Raw genomic sequence first — 17,772 nt, forward strand, 5'->3', positions numbered from 1 at the left:
AAAGTAGTAAAAAAGAAAAGAATAATGAATTATAACAGTTTATTAAAAGTACGGTCACACCCTGCCACCGGGAACCTATCTGACAAAGAAAAGCAAAGTGAGGAGCTGGCATCAACTACAGGTCAGATACAGATCCTTCCTCCAACTCACACTACAAACAACTGAGGACGTCAGGGGCTAGCAGGCAAGGGACAGTCTGCAGGAGAGGAGACAATTTTTTTAATTCATAGAATACTAGTGTCTGCCACCAGGTGGCGGCAACCTAACCCATGGTTCTGTGTCCCCCAATAATGTTATTGAGGGAAAAAAAAACCCATATACATACACTATATTATATTACATATACACACACCGTATTATAGAGGTAGAGAATATGATGTTCCTATACAGAAGTCACAAATGTGGTCCTCTACAACAAGGAAACTTTGAAATATGCTTCTGCCTCCACTTATGAGCCACCTTTCCCTGCCTCCAGAACGTATATGCAAAGGCCAGGAGGGGGGAAAAAAGGCCAGGAGGGGGGGAAAAAGGCCAGGAGGGGGGGAAAAAGGCCAGGAGGGGGGGGAAAAGGCCAGGAGGGGGGGAAAAAGGCCAGGAGGGGGGGAAAAAGGCCAGGAGGGGGGGAAAAAGGCCAGGAGGGGGGGAAAAAGGCCAGGAGGGGGGGGGAAAGGCCAGGAGGGGGGAAAAAAGGCCAGGAGGGGGGGGAAAAGGCCAGGAGGGGGGGAAAAAGGCCAGGAGGGGGGAAAAAAGGCCAGGAGGGGGGAAAAAAGGCCAGGAGGGGGGAAAAAAGGCCAGGAGTTTTCCTGGCCAGGAAGGAAGAGGGAAAAGTGAAAAAGGTAAGAGGGAAAGGTAAGCGAGAAAAGGTAAGCGGGAAAAGGTAAGCGAGAAAAGGTAAGCGGGAAAAGGAATGTGGGAAAAGGTAAGCGAGAAAAGGTAAGCGGGAAAAGGTAAGCGGGAAAAGGTAAGCGGGAAAAGGTAAGCGGGAAAAGGTAAGCGGGAAAAGGTAAGCGGGAAAAGGTAAGCGAGAAAAGGTAAGCGGGAAAAGGTAAGCGGGAAAAGGTAAGCGGGAAAATGTAAGAGGGAAAAGGTAAGAGGGAAAAGGTAAGAGGGAAAAGGTAAGAGGGAAAAGGTAAGCGGGAAAAGGTAAGCGGGAAAAGGTAAGCGGGAAAAGGTAAGCGGGAAAAGGTAAGAGGGAAAAGGTAAGAGGGAAAAGGTAAGAGGGAAAAGGTAAGAGGGAAAAGGTAAGAGGGAAAAGGTAAGAGGGAAAGGTAAGCGGGAAAAGGTAAGCGAGAAAAGGTAAGCGAGAAAAGGTAAGCGGGAAAAGGTAAGCGGGAAAAAGGTAAGAGGGAAAAGGTAAGAGGGAAAAGGTAAGAGGGAAAAGGTAAGAGGGAAAAGGTAAGAGGGAAAAGGTAAGAGCGAAAAGGTAAGAGGGAAAAGGTAAGAGGGAAAAGGTAAGAGGGAAAAGGTAAGCGGGAAAAGGGAAGAGGGAAAAGGGAAAAGGCAGGAAAGAGCCAATTTGCTGCTATTTTCTAGTAAGTGTGTCATCTCATCCCAGTGCTGGACTCACAGCCACACAAGGCTAGTACTGTTGTATAATGTCCTCCATGCTGCTGCTGCTGCTTCTCCCGTAAAACTACATAGGTACAGGAAAGCATGGATTCCTCATGTGTGCTGAGCAAGGGAAATATTATAAAAGCTTGACTGCACCCACTTGCTCAGAGACAACTGAAAATTAGAAATCGAGGTGGCTGATGAAAGCAACTGGTGAAAAATATAGAATATAATATATATATATATATATATATATATATATATATATATATATATATATATATATATATATATATATATATATATATATATATTTTTTTTTTTTTTTTTTTTGCCAATATTTAAAATAATATTGGCAAAAATAGTATTCAGTCACCTAAAGAAAAAACTTATATCATGTCCGGTCCACTAAAGATTTTTCCAGGTGACAATTCAATGGATCACATATTTTTGGAGGGTTTCTATAGAATTACCCTTGAACCACAAGCAACTAAAGAGGATCTGATGGCAAAGGGACAAATCTACATTCCATTGATGGAAGTTAACTGCTGAGATCGATCGAGAGGACACAGACCATCCTTGAATGACAACCCGCCCAGAAATCAGCCCTCTAAAAACCTTTAAAGGGATTGTCCAGTGATAACTTATTGACTTTGGAGGTTCGACTGTTTGGATCCGCATTGAAGAGCGGAATGGAAACAGTCATCTGTGATGGGGCAGAACGAAACGGAGCGACAAGTTGGATGCCGGACAGGAGTACCATGTGTCAGAAAGAGCCAAGGGAAAGGATAGCGTGGTGGCCGAGCCTTTCCGTCCATACCGCCATTGTGCCGATCGGTGAGGGTCCCAGCAATCTGACCACCATTGATTGCAATAGGCCCTGCGGTCAATGAGCCAGTAATCTAATGTCCTATTTCCACCCAAAACGGATCCTATTACCTGCCGGCTGCCTTGGACCGAAGCCACGCCGTCGCCATTCATTCACCTTGACTGTAAGCCCATTAGGATCCCTTCCACATCCCAATTTGCATAATTGCTCGGCCTGACAAAACGGTGTAAAAACAAATCTCTTTTCACGCGACTCTTATTGCAGTCGCCGGCGTGAAACATCAATCACAAAAAATAATAAAAAATAAACCCATCCGATGCATTTATCTCACCTGGAAACTCATCAGCTTCAAAAAGGGGGGTCGTATGGCGCCTGTCACATCTGCTAATGTTACACAGCTGTTAGCCGGAGATAGAAGACCGTCCCTTTAAATACGGCAGAACATGGCACGGCGTGAGCCTCCGCGTGACTCCCCTCCGTTCTCCCCGCTAAAAAGCCTTTCAGTCAGCCGGCGCCGCGCACAAAAGCCTTTTGCAGATCCGAGGCAGTTACTAAGCAAGACAGAAAGGCACATCACAGGCACTAAATAACTTATCGAGCCCACAAAGAAATGACAGCAGAAGCGGCCTTTGATGTTCAAGTGGCACTGACAACCGCAAATGTCAGCGCTAGATTACTTTTCACCAGCGGGAACTAAAAAAGGGAAAAATGCATTAACCCTCTCGCTGGCAAATATCTCATGGTCTGGAATCAATGGGGCTCCACGCTAGCGGACTATTCACTGAGATCTGGACTATGGGGCGAGCAACGCCTGTACTGACCAATCATCTCTAAAGGAGCCATGGTCCCACAAAAAAAGTGTGCAAAATTGTCCCAAAGCTCCGGTGAAGACGTCCTCCTTGTGTAAAAAGCAACTTTGCAATATAACTCGTCAATATTCTCAAGAATGGAGGGATGGTTCTTGAGATGAATATTGCCCAAACCTGCCCACCTTCTAAGGAGTAAACTGACTTTTACCAGATGGCAGATGCTCGATTTTAATATGGATGAATGGTTGGGATGGGATGGATGGGATGGATGGAGGGATGGATGGAAGGATGGATGGGATGGATGGAGGGATGGATGGATGGGATGAATGGATGGATGGGATGAATGGATGGATGGGATGGATGGATGAATGGATGGATGGGATGAATGGATGGATGAATGGATGGATGGGATGAATGAATGGATGGATGGATGGATGGGATGAATGGATGGATGGGATGAATGAATGGATGGATGGATGGATGGGATGAATGGATGGATGGGATGAATGGATGGATGGATGTAGATGGGGGGTGGATGGATGGGGAGGAGGGATGGATGGGGAGGAGGGATGGATGGGGAGGAGGGATGGATGGGGAGGAGGGATGGATGGGGAGGAGGGATGGATGGGATGGATGGATGGCTGGATGGGGAGGATGGATGGATGGGGAGGATGGATGGATGGGGAGGATGGATGGATGGGGAGGATGGATGGATGGATGGATGGGGAGGATGGATGGATGGATGGATGGATGGATGGACGGGGAGGATGGATGGGGATGATGGATGGATGGGGAGGATAGATGGATGGGGAGGATAGATGGATGGATGGGGAGGATAGATGGATGGATGGGGAGGATGGATGGATGGGGAGGATGGATGGATGGGGAGGATGGATGGATGGGGAGGATGGATGGATGGGGAGGATGGATGGATGGGGAGGATGGATGGATGGGGAGGATGGATGGATGGGGAGGATGGATGGATGGGGAGGATGGATGGATGGGGAGGATGGATGGGGAGGATGGATGGATGGGGAGGATGGATGGATGGATGGATGGGGAGGATGGATGGATGGATGGATGGATGGATGGGGAGGATGGATGGGGATGATGGATGGATGGGGAGGATAGATGGATGGGGAGGATAGATGGATGGGGAGGATAGATGGATGGATGGGGAGGATGGATGGATGGGGAGGATGGATGGATGGGGAGGATGGATGGATGGGGAGGATGGATGGATGGGGAGGATGGATGGATGGGGAGGATGGATGGATGGGGAGGATGGATGGATGGGGAGGATGGATGGATGGGGAGGATGGATGGATGGGGAGGATGGATGGGGAGGATGGATGGATGGGGAGGATGGATGGGGAGGATGGATGGATGGGGAGGATGGATGGATGGGGAGGATGGATGGATGGGGAAGATGGATGGATGGGGAAGATGGATGGATGGGGAAGATGGATGGATGGGGAGGATGGATGGATGGGGAGGATGGATGGATGAGGAGGATGGATGGATGGGGAAGATGGATGGATGGGGAAGATGGATGGATGGGGAAGATGGATGGATGGGGAAGATGGATGGATGGGGAAGATGGATGGATGGGGAAGATGGATGGATGGGGAAGATGGATGGATGGGGAAGATGGATGGATGGGGAGGGGATGGTTGGTTGGTTGGATGGATGGATGGGGAGGATGGATGGGAGGCATGGATTAGCCATCCCTGAAGTCAGTAAGTGCCCCTTTTTTTTGCCCAAGAGCCTGGATTCACATCTGTCCCTCCTCGTGTTTGCACAAACCACGATGGTACAACATAGTTTTTGGGGTTTAGCACAGAAGTGATAAATATGAGGTCTACGGTAACGATACGGTACGGTATGATAATAGGTTTACACATTCTCAGACCACCTGCCCAACATTGTGTAGGTCCCTGTCTCTGAACCACGGACCTCCGATGTTGTCCTGTGGTATCTGGCACCAGAACGCTAGTAGGAGATACTCTGCGTTGCTCGGTGCAACCTCCGTGGATCAGACTTTTTTCTCCAGCGCATCTACAGATGATCGATTGGATTTGGGGACTTTGGAGACCTTGATTTTCATCCCTTGTTCCTCCACCATTCCTGAGCAGTTTTGCAAAGTGGTGGTCGCATCTTCCAGCAGAGGGAGAAGCCGCCATAACTGAATGGATGGGGAAGTAGTAATTGCCCTGTACAATGTTAGGTACCACATCCACATGATGTCACAAGGTTTCTCAGCAGAACTTTGCCCATCACGTTGCCCTGTCCTGATATCATCCCGTCTGTCTGGGATCTAATGACTAGACCAAAGGATTTCTTTGGGCAATTCTCATACTCAGAAGATCAGGGGTCAGTTCTCCAAGATGTTTGGCACAATCTCCTGCCAAGGTCTTCAATAATATGTATGTAGAAGAAGTGATGGTGGTCACCAAATATTGACGGGATTTCGATTTCTCTACTCTATCCTTGTGGCAACATCGAAACGTTCATCCAGGGGGGGGGGACGCACACTTGGCTGCAGATATCGCGATGCTCAATGCAAACCCAAGTAGGAGTCTGCCATAGAGCGGAGAAGGCCAAAAAATCATAAATGGCTGGGGGGGGGTGTAAGGAGTAGGAGAGGCAGTGATCCAAAACAAGGGTGGACCCTCTATAAGACCACATTATAAAAGAAAAGAAAAAATGTAATAAAAATGGTTATTGTCAAAATTGGATTAAAAGGAGAAGGTGGAAGTAATAACTTGTGATTGTGCCGCCATAAAAAGCTTTCATAAAGCGGCCAGATTTGGAAACCCTCGTATCCTGCGCTGAGAAGATAAGAACGAGGCGGATTGTCCGTGGACGGGCGAAAGTCTCTTATCAACAATCACATTCGTATTGGGGGGGCCGGGATCATTCATTCGATAACGCTGACCGAAAAAGAACGCCGTGTGCGAGCGGAGAAGTGAAATCCTCTTACACGAGAGGTGAAAAAGTCTCCGAAAATTAGATTTCCTTCCTCAGATCGTCTCTCGACAGTCCCTGACCTCGCTCTTTTTATCTTTTTTTTTCCACCCTGCTTTAAAGTTCGGCGGCTGTGAAGAATAAAAGAAGAAGGTGACCGGCGCGTGCCGAGACCACAAGACGTTACATGGAACGGAAGGAAAAGGTGACAATCTATTGTGCCGCTATAGAGCGACCAAGTAGCGCTATATTCTGCGGGATGGTTCTCTGCACACAAAAAAAACAAACCATACTCCTCAGCCTGCGCAGATCGGACGTCGCCGGCCTGCGCAGATCGGACGTCGCCGGCCTCCGCAGATCGGACGTCGCCGGCCTCCGCAGATCGGACGTCGCCGGCCTCCGCAGATCGGACGTCGCCGGCCTCCGCAGATCGGACGTCGCCGGCCTCCGCCTGCGCAAATCAGAGTGGCTGACATCGACCTCAGCGGCTCTGCCTGTGCAGATTGGGCACTCCGATCAGAGTCGCCGACATCACTGATTAGCTGCAGTGATGTCAACAATGAAGACAATATCAGAAACCAGGAGCAGCAGTGGAACACAGTTTGTTTGTTTTTTTGTACAGGGACCAGTATTTTCTGAAAGGGAACCGCCACCCTAACGCCCCGCACACCAAGGATCAGAATCTGTGGCAGATGGGACATGGCAAAAGAAAAAGGATAGAGCAGAGCTGTTGGATTTCAATATGCCCAATCTTTTTGTTCCCAATAAATAATCTGGCACTAGGGGGGTGTTTGTGTCACAGGTGACAGTCCTGTGGTTTCTGGCCATAGAAGGTCACAGTATCTGGCTGCGCAGAATGCTCCCTGACATTCCATTCTTCCTGCTGTCAGTATTCATTGATATAGGTAGCTTTGCTGCTGGTTTATCTCCTACTTGTGGACCCAGCAGGAGCTCACCTTCCATCCAGCTGCTGATCATCAGCATTATCTTGGTGCTTAAATACCCCTTCCTTCCCTGGACTGATGCTGGTGATATTTTTCAGTTCATTCAAGCACTGGATGCAAGCAGGTGACTTGTACTCATTTGTGATATCGTTTGCTGAAAACTTTGCAGAACTTCTACCTGAGTCATCTGCAGATAAGTAGTTCATGCATTTTCCCCTGTGTGTCCTCCTTGTATCTTCTAGCACTAGGGATTCCAAGGATCAGGTATCCAGCTCAGCGCATAGGTGCAGAACCTATCTACGGTGGTGAGGGACCAGCAGTAGGCTTGGTCAGGGGTCACCATCTCCTCCTTCCCTAGATACAGGGGCCCCCTTCCCTTACCTTTAGCTGCTGAGCTCATCCCACCCTTTTCCTATTTAGGGTCCAGCACTAGGGATACCAAGGGTCAGGTATCCTACTCGGCGCATAGGTGCAGAACCTATCTAGGGTGAGGAGGGCCCCAGGGACCAGCACTAGGTTTGGCCAGGGGTCACCATCTTCCCCTTCCCTAGATATAGGGGTCCCCTTCCCTTATTTTTAGCTGCTGAACTCATCCCATCCGTTCCCTATTTAGGGCCCAGCACTAGGGATACGTAAGGTCAGGTTTCCAGCTCGGCGCATAAGTGCGGAACCTATTTAGGGTGGTGAGGGACCCCAGGGACCAGTGGTAGGTTTGGTTGGGGGGTCATCATTTGTCCCTTCCTTAGACATAGGGGTCCCCTTCCCTTACATTTAGCTGCTGAGCTTATCCCACCCGTTCACTATTTAGGGTCCAGCACTAGGGATATCTAGGGTCAGGTATCCTGCTCGGCACATAGGTGTGGAACCTATCTAGGGTAATGAGGGAAGTCAGGGTCAGGTATCCTGCTCGGTGCATAGGTGCAGAACCTATCTAGGGTGGTGAGGGAAGCCAGGGTCAGGTATCCTGCTCGGCACATAGGTGTGGAACCTATCTAGGGTGGTGAGGGAAGCCAGGGTCAGGAATCCTGCTCGGCACATAGGTGCGGAACCTATCTAGGGTGGTGAGGGAAGCCAGGGTCAGGTATCCTGCTCGGCACATAGGTGCGGAACCTATCTAGGGTGGTGAGGGAAGCCAGGGGCAGGTATCCTGCTCGGCACATAGGTGTGGAACCTATCTAGGGTGGTGAGGGAAGTCAGGGTCAGGCATCCTGCTCGGCGCATAGGTGTGGAACCTATCTAGGGTGGTGAGGGAAGCCAGGGTCAGGTATCCTGCTCGGCACATAGGTGCGGAACCTATCTAGGGTGGTGAGGGAAGCCACGGTCAGGTATCCTGCTCGGCACATAGGTGTGGAACCTATCTAGGGTAATGAGGGAAGTCAGGGTCAGGTATCCTGCTCGGCGCATAGGTAGGGAACCTATCTAGGGTAATGAGGGAAGTCAGGGTCAGGTATCCTGCTCGGCACATAGGTGTGGAACCTATCTAGGGTAATGAGGGAAGCCAGGGTCAGGTATCCTGCTAGGCGCATAGGTGCGGAACCTATCTAGGGTGGTGAGGGAAGCCGGGGTCAGGTATCCTGCTCGGCACATAGATGAGGAACCTATCTAGGGTGGTGAGGGACCCCAGGGACCAGCGGTAGGTTTTGTCAGGGGTCACCATCTTCCCCTTCCCTTGGTACTTCCACGTACCTAGTGTCAATTTGGAAACGGCTACATCCCCTCTCCCCATATAGAAATCATACATGTTTATAGCAATGGGTTCAGTGCAGCCATATTGGAGATTCCCCCAAAATTCCACAACCCACCCCCCTCTTCTCTTCTCCCCTCCCCCCCCCGTCCCTAAAAACCCTCAGAACAGACGTCTCCTCTCTTTTCCCAGCCCGCGTCTTGGCTTTCCATGTACGCGGCTCTCTCTGATATCACAGGGTAATGCTAGCGCTCGATTTCTCAATGTGAAAAATCCCATAAAAGATGTGAAATGTTTGCAGAAGTCTCCAAAAATCTATATTAAGCCGCGGATATGAAATGAGCAAGAAAAAATCCCGTTCTCAGCCGCAGCCGGGGATGCCCCGGCCGGATATTACTCTACGCCGCCGTCAATCAGGGCCACATTAGGCAACACAAATACAAAAATATAATATCTGCGCCCTGCGAATGTGCCGGAGAGGAACACAAAGGCATTTTGTTTGCAGGATAATGGCGGAGATTACGCCTGCATTTACCGAGGGCTGTAATTGAGCAAAAATGGCCAAGAGGAGAATTGCGATTAGTCCGTGAATTCCTGCGGTATTCGGGTAATGTCCGCGGATCAGTCCGGGCGAGCGGCATTGTGTCTACAGAGCGGAGCTGATGTGCCGCAGGCGGGCCGCACAAGCTTAACGCGCTCGGCGCGCCGCAATTACAGGACAGGGCCGAGAGGATTGAGGGAATGAACTAAAGGCAAGTGAAAGCGCCGCAGCCGGAGCACGGGGAATTCAGGTAAATAGGTGCGGTGTAATTTAAAGCTCACGGCGCCATTCATCCTATTGAGCAATACGACGCCATTACCAGAGCTGCAGCATAATCTAAGAGGCCGAATACGAGGCGCTGCGCTAGTGCAAATAAATGGGGGTGGGGGTGTCTGACTTACACAGTACACCGCTCCTTTCACACAAAGCAGGGTCTTGCTGCCCTATAACCCCCCACGACAAGGTAAAACTGCTTTTCATGCACATTTCAGACTGATATGTCCAAGAACGGTCCCCATTCTTGTTATCTGTAACGTGCCAGCAACATGTTACCATCCTACTGCCAGCACTATAGGTGCTGGGACTTCCTCACCCTCCAGCATGCATTGCAGCTGCCACTGATAAATGGTTTGCCCTGAACTAAAATCCTGTGCGACAGACGGCAGAGAAAAGGCAAGCCCAAATTGTCTATGCAGAGAAGGGCACCGGCCCCCCACTTTGGGCAAAAGTCCCCCGATTTAAACAAAGACTAGCGCCCCCCCACTTTAGACAAAAACCGATCCCCAGCTTCTGATAAAGACCCGTCCCCCACTTAAAACAAAAACCCGGCCCCCGCTTTAGACAAAAACCCGGCCCCCGCTTTAGACAAAGACCCTGGCCCCCGCTTTAGACAAAAAAAACCCGTCCCCCGCTTTAGACAAAAAAACCCGTCCCCCGCTTTAGACAAAGAAAACCCGTCCCCCGCTTTAGACAAAGAAAACCCGTCCCCCGCTTTAGACAAAAAAAAACCGTCCCCCGCTTTAGACATTAAAAACCCGTCCCCCGCTTTAGACAAAAAAAAACCGTCCCCCGCTTTAGACAAAAAAAAACCCGTCCCCCGCTTTAGACAAAGAAAACCCGTCCCCCGCTTTAGACAAAAAAAAACAACCCGTCCCCCGCTTTAGACAAAAAAAAAACCCGTCCCCCGCTTTAGACAAAAACACCCGTCCCCCGCTTTAGACAAAACACCCGTCCCCCGCTTTAGACAAACACCCGTCCCCCGCTTTAGACAAACACCCGTCCCCCGCTTCAGACAACAACCCGTCCCCCGCTTCAGACAAAGAGCACCCCACATTATATAAATGGACAAAAACCCACCCACATATTTAACAAAGACCCGCCCCCACTTTGTTACCCATTTCAGTATCTGCCGCTGGTGATGGATTACACTTGACAACCGCGAGTGCACAGAACATTACACAGAGAGGAGACCGTGCGCGGCCGTCAGTGTCCGTGTGGTGGGGGGTACGGGGGGGATTGTTGGGGAAATAACACAAGGACCAAGTGGTCCTTAAGTAAGGGGGTGTCTTGTGATCACACTGTTGGACACACCCGCCCAGCAGGATACAGACAGATGGAGCAGTCTCCTTATGGAAATTGCTGAGGTTTTCTATATCTACTACAACACAATTTCCAAAACCACCACTTGCTTTCAAAGAATGGAAACAATATGTCCAGAGGCTGAAAATATTTGAGCCTAAGCTCTGATAACAGCAGAGGGATTGTTACAATGTGTCAGTGGAGGGTAAAGCTGCCGGGAATGGTAGAATGATTGATGCTCGGCTCACAGAGGACAGTCACACAAGTCTTTACCAACCTGCAGCTCCTTCACGACCCTCTTGATGAGATAATTGCCCAGCTCCACTCCTTGAAGACCCTGCTGCGTCAGGCTGATGGAGTAGAAGATGGCGGACTTGATCTTGTTTTCATCCTCCGCCTCGGACGGAGGGATCTCTTTCACGATGGTCTATGCAAAAGAAAAAAAAATGTACATGACAATACTCCAACAACGATCCCTCCATCCCCACCGGAGAGAATGCTTTGCCCCCTTTCCCCTTAAAGAGCAGAGGAAAAAGCGCTGGCCGGGAAACGGAACCACATTATTTGCAAGATTTTAAAACACATCTGTGTCCTAGTTGCTGCCTCTGTTCTGCAAAACGTTAATCAAATATGCAAAATAGGCTGCACGGTGCATTGTGGGCGTGTCCAAGAGACTCGGAACTCTGTTCCGCCCACTGGTTTTGCATGTCTCCTCCCCCTCTCGCTGGTGATTGACAGCACAGGCCGGTCTGCAGATACTACTGATTCCAAGTAAGACTGAGTGAGGGAGATGGGGACATGGAAAACCAGTGCCTTGTGACACTTGCCACACCCAGGGTGCACCAGCAACCTAATTAGCATATATAATCACATTTTCGGTTTGAAATGTGATTTTTCTAGGAGCAATACCCCGTCCAAGGCTGTGTGTTTATACCGTTACATGGGGCCGACACTCCCTTTAAATCAGGCATATGATGCAAATAAGCTCATTATCCATCATTTATGGCAACTGCTACATTCACACATCATTATTTGGGCCACATATGCCCCGTGGATAATTGCCCAGGCATATGTACATTTAATGGCCCCCCGCTTGCTCGGTGCGGGGGACGTATACCGCTGCAATGACTATTTTTTTGCAATTATCGGCAGTGCAGGTGCGAGTCCCCACCGTGAAGTTTTGCCTCCTCTGATCTCTCCCCCGTGAAGGATCGTGACCTCGATTATGATAAGACGCAGCCGTTCCCGGGCCCTGTCCTCGCAGTCGGCTCACACCTCACTCAATCCAACATCCAGGGGTGTAGGTCAGCACCTCGGCGAATTAGTGACACTTTCCTATTCATTATTTTCAAAGGCTTCTTATTATATCAAGAGATTTGAGTGGCGGTCGCCATCAGCGTGCACCATGCTGGGGTAATTGGAGCACATACGGCCATCTTACTACAGGCAATTAAACCCTTTCCTTACCACGATGAAGTCTTTGCCATAAATAAATGCATCTATAATGCCTGATCCTCCTCTTCAGAGGGCTGCTTTCTTCTAATCTGACACATTTCGGACCATTTGATATTATTTTTGTCCATTTATAACTCCATGAGCTTTACATTTGTCATATTGGTGTAAAATAAAACTATTACTGGGAGAGACACACAGACCTCACATCCAGCCTATATTACTGGGAGGGACACACTGACCTCACATCCAGCCTATATTACTGGGAGAGACACACATACCTCACATCCAGCGTATATTACTGGGAGAGACACACAGACCTCACATCCAGCCTATATTACTGGGAGGGACACACAGAGCTCACATCCAGCCTATATTACTGGGAGAGACACACTGACCTCACATCCAGCCTATATTACTGGGAGAGACACACAGACCTCACATCCAGCCTATATTACTGGGAGGGACACACAGAGCTCACATCCAGCCTATATTACTGGGAGAGACACACAGAGATCACATCCAGCCTATATTACTGGGAGGGACACACAGAGCTCACATCCAGCCTATATTACTGGGAGGGACACACAGAGCTCACATCCAGCCTATATTACTGGGAGGGACACACAGACCTCACATCCAGCCTATATTACTGGGAGGGACACACAGAGCTCACATCCAGCCTATATTACTGGGAGAGACACACAGACCTCACATCCAGCCTATATTACTGGGAGACACACAGAGCTCACATCCAGCCTATATTACTGGGAGAGACACAGAGCTCACATCCAGCCTATATTACTGGGAGAGACACATAGCTCACATCCAGCCTATATTACTGGGAGAGACACACAGACCTCACATCCAGCCTATATTACTAGGAGAGACACACAGAGCTCACATCCAGCCTATATTACTGGGAGAGACACACAAAGCTCACATCCAGCCTATATTACTGGGAGGGACACACAGAGCTCACATCCAGCCTATATTACTGGGAGAGACACACAGACCTCACATCCTGCGTATATTACTGGGAGAGACACACAGACCTCACATCCAGCCTATATTAACTGGGAGAGACATATAGAGCTAACATCCAGCCTATATTACTGGGAGAGACACACAGAGCTCACATCCAGCCTATATTACTGGGAGAGACACACAGAGCTCACATCCAGCCTATATTACTGGAGAGACACACAGAGCTCACATCCAGCCTATATTACTGGGAGGGACACACAGACCTCACATCCTGCGTATATTACTGGGAGAGACACACAGACCTCACATCCAGCCTATATTACTGGGAGAGACACACAGGGCTCACATCCAGTCTATTTTACTGGTAGAGACACACAGAGCTCACATCCAGCCTATATTACTGGGAGAGACACACAGAGCTCACATCCAGCCTATATTACTGGGAGAGACACACAGAGCTCACATCCAGCCTATATTACTGGTAGAGACACACAGAGCTCACATCCAGCCTATATTACTGGAGAGACACACATAGCTCACATCCAGCCTATATTACTGGGAGAGACACACAGACCTCACATCCAGCCTATATTAACTGGGAGAGACATATAGAGCTAACATCCAGCCTATATTACTGGGAGAGACACACAGAGCTCACATCCAGCCTATATTACTGGGAGAGACACACAGAGCTCACATTCAGCCTATATTACTGGAGAGACACACAGAGCTCACATCCAGCCTATATTACTGGGAGAGACACACAGACCTCACATCCAGCCTATATTACTGGGAGACACACAGACCTCACATCCAGCCTATATTACTGGGAGAGACACGCAGAGCTCACATCCAGTCTATATTACTGGGAGAGACACACAATGCTCACATCCAGCCTATATTACTGGGAGGGACACACAGAGCTCACATCCAGCCTATATTACTGGGAGGAACACACAGACCTCACATCCAGCCTATATTACTGGGAGGGACACACAGAGCTCACATCCAGCCTATATTACTGGGAGAGACACGCAGAGCTCACATCCAGTCTATATTATTGGGAGAGACACGCAGAGCTCACATCCCGCCTATATTACTGGGAGAGACACGCAGAGCTCACATCCCGCCTATATTACTGGGAGAGACACGCAGACCTCACATCCCGCCTATATTACTGGGAGAGACACACAGACCTCACATCCAGCCTATATTACTGGGAGAGACACACAGAGCTCACATCCAGCCTATATTACTGGGAGACACACAGAGCTCACATCCAGCCTATATTACTGGTAGAGACACACAGAGCTCACATCCAGCCTATATTACTGGAGAGACACACATAGCTCACATCCAGCCTATATTACTGGGAGAGACACACAGACCTCACATCCAGCCTATATTAACTGGGAGAGACATATAGAGCTAACATCCAGCCTATATTACTGGGAGAGACACACAGAGCTCACATCCAGCCTATATTACTGGGAGAGACACACAGAGCTCACATCCAGCCTATATTACTGGAGAGACACACAGAGCTCACATCCAGCCTATATTACTGGGAGAGACACGCAGAGCTCACATCCCGCCTATATTACTGGGAGACACACAGACCTCACATCCAGCCTATATTACTGGGAGAGACACGCAGAGCTCACATCCAGTCTATATTATTGGGAGAGACACGCAGAGCTCACATCCCGCCTATATTACTGGGAGAGACACGCAGAGCTCACATCCCGCCTATATTACTGGGAGAGACACACAGACCTCACATCCAGCCTATATTACTGGGAGAGACACACAGGGCTCACATCCAGTCTATTTTACTGGTAGAGACACACAGAGCTCACATCCAGCCTATATTACTGGGAGAGACACACAGAGCTCACATCCAGCCTATATTACTGGGAGAGACACACAGAGCTCACATCCAGCCTATATTACTGGTAGAGACACACAGAGCTCACATCCAGCCTATATTACTGGAGAGACACACATAGCTCACATCCAGCCTATATTACTGGGAGAGACACACAGACCTCACATCCAGCCTATATTAACTGGGAGAGACATATAGAGCTAACATCCAGCCTATATTACTGGGAGAGACACACAGAGCTCACATCCAGCCTATATTACTGGGAGAGACACAGAGCTCACATCCAGCCTATATTACTGGGAGAGACACATAGCTCACATCCAGCCTATATTACTGGGAGAGACACACAGACCTCACATCCAGCCTATATTACTAGGAGAGACACACAGAGCTCACATCCAGCCTATATTACTGGGAGAGACACACAGAGCTCACATCCAGCCTATATTACTGGAGAGACACACAGAGCTCACATCCAGCCTATATTACTGGGAGACACACAGACCTCACATCCAGCCTATATTACTGGGAGAGACACACAGAGCTCACATCCAGCCTATATTACTGGGAGAGACACACAGACCTCACATCCAGCCTATATTACTGGGAGAGACACACAGACCTCACATCCAGCCTATATTACTGGGAGAGACACACAGACCTCACATCCAGCCTGCATTACTGGGAGAGACACACAGAGCTCACATCCAGCCTATATTACTGGGAGAGACACACAGACCTCACATCCAGCCTATATTACTGGGAGAGACACACAGAGCTCACATCCAGCCTATATTACTGGGAGAGACACACAGAGCTCACATCCAGCCTATATTACTGGGAGGGACACACAGAGCTCACATCCAGCCTATATTACTGGGAGAGACACACAGACCTCACATCCAGCCTATATTACTGGGAGACACACAGACCTCACATCCAGCCTATATTACTGGGAGAGACACACAGAGCTCACATCCAGCCTATATTACTGGGAGAGACACACAGACCTCACATCCAGCCTATATTACTGGGAGGGACACACAGAGCTCACATCCAGCCTATATTACTGGGAGAGACACACAGACCTCACATCCTGCGTATATTACTGGGAGAGACACACAGACCTCACATCCAGCCTATATTAACTGGGAGAGACATATAGAGCTAACATCCAGCCTATATTACTGGGAGAGACACACAGAGCTCACATCCAGCCTATATTACTGGGAGAGACACACAGAGCTCACATCCAGCCTATATTACTGGAGAGACACACAGAGCTCACATCCAGCCTATATTACTGGGAGAGACACACAGACCTCACATCCAGCCTATATTACTGGGAGACACACAGACCTCACATCTAGCCTATATTACTGGGAGAGACACGCAGAGCTCACATCCAGTCTATATTACTGGGAGAGACACACAGAGCTCACATCCAGCCTATATTACTGGTAGAGACACACAGAGCTCACATCCAGCCTATATTACTGGTAGAGACACACAGAGCTCACATCCAGCCTATATTACTGGGAGAGACACACAGACCTCACATCCAGCCTATATTACTGGGAGAGACACACAGACCTCACATCCAGCCTATATTACTGGGAGAGACACACAGACCTCACATCCAGCCTATATTACTGGGAGAGACACACAGACCTCACATCCAGCCTGCATTACTGGGAGAGACACACAGAGCTCACATCCAGCCTATATTACTGGGAGAGACACACAGAGCTCACATCCAGCCTGCATTACTGGGAGAGACACACAGAGCTCACATCCAGCCTATATTACTGGGAGAGACACACAGAGCTCATATCCAGCCTATATTACTGGGAGAGACACACAGAGCTCACATCCAGCCTATATTACTGGGAGAGACATACAGAGCTCACATCCAGCCTATATTACTGGGAGGGACACACTGACCTCACATCCAGCCTATATTACTGGGAGAGACACACATACCTCACATCCAGCGTATATTACTGGGAGAGACACACAGAGCTCACATCCAGCCTATATTACTGGGAGGGACACACAGAGCTCACATCCAGCCTATATTACTGGGAGAGACACACAGACCTCACATCCAGCCTATATTACTGGGAGACACACAGACCTCACATCCAGCCTATATTACTGGGAGAGACACACAGAGCTCACATCCAGCCTATATTACTGGGAGAGACACGCAGAGCTCACATCCAGTCTATATTACTGGGAGAGACACACAATGCTCACATCCAGCCTATATTACTGGGAGGGACACACAGAGCTCACATCCAGCCTATATTACTGGGAGGAACACACAGACCTCACATCCAGCCTATATTACTTGGAGGGACACACAGAGCTCACATCCAGCCTATATTACTGGGAGAGACACGCAGAGCTCACATCCAGTCTATATTATTGGGAGAGACACGCAGAGCTCACATCCCGCCTATATTACTGGGAGAGACACGCAGAGCTCACATCCCGCCTATATTACTGGGAGAGACACGCAGACCTCACATCCCGCCTA

General features: G+C 49.3%; 2 protein-coding genes across 2 annotated transcripts in view; one reads left to right on the plus strand and one right to left on the minus strand.

Moving 5' to 3' along the window:
• LOC142254791 (DNA topoisomerase 1-like) overlaps positions 1 to 17,772 on the plus strand; it is a 291,550-nt gene that overhangs the window by 80,632 nt on the left and 193,146 nt on the right. The window lies entirely within an intron of this gene.
• The window catches only part of MLYCD (malonyl-CoA decarboxylase), a 58,606-nt gene that overhangs the window by 14,018 nt on the left and 26,816 nt on the right, over positions 1 to 17,772 (minus strand). The window contains exon 4 of the mRNA XM_075326088.1: positions 11,181 to 11,330. Coding sequence (XP_075182203.1) covers positions 11,181 to 11,330 — 150 coding nt within the window. The remainder of the gene's footprint in view (positions 1 to 11,180; positions 11,331 to 17,772) is intronic.

This window comes from Anomaloglossus baeobatrachus, chromosome 10, assembly GCF_048569485.1.
Source record: "Anomaloglossus baeobatrachus isolate aAnoBae1 chromosome 10, aAnoBae1.hap1, whole genome shotgun sequence".
Taxonomy (NCBI): domain Eukaryota; kingdom Metazoa; phylum Chordata; class Amphibia; order Anura; family Aromobatidae; genus Anomaloglossus; species Anomaloglossus baeobatrachus.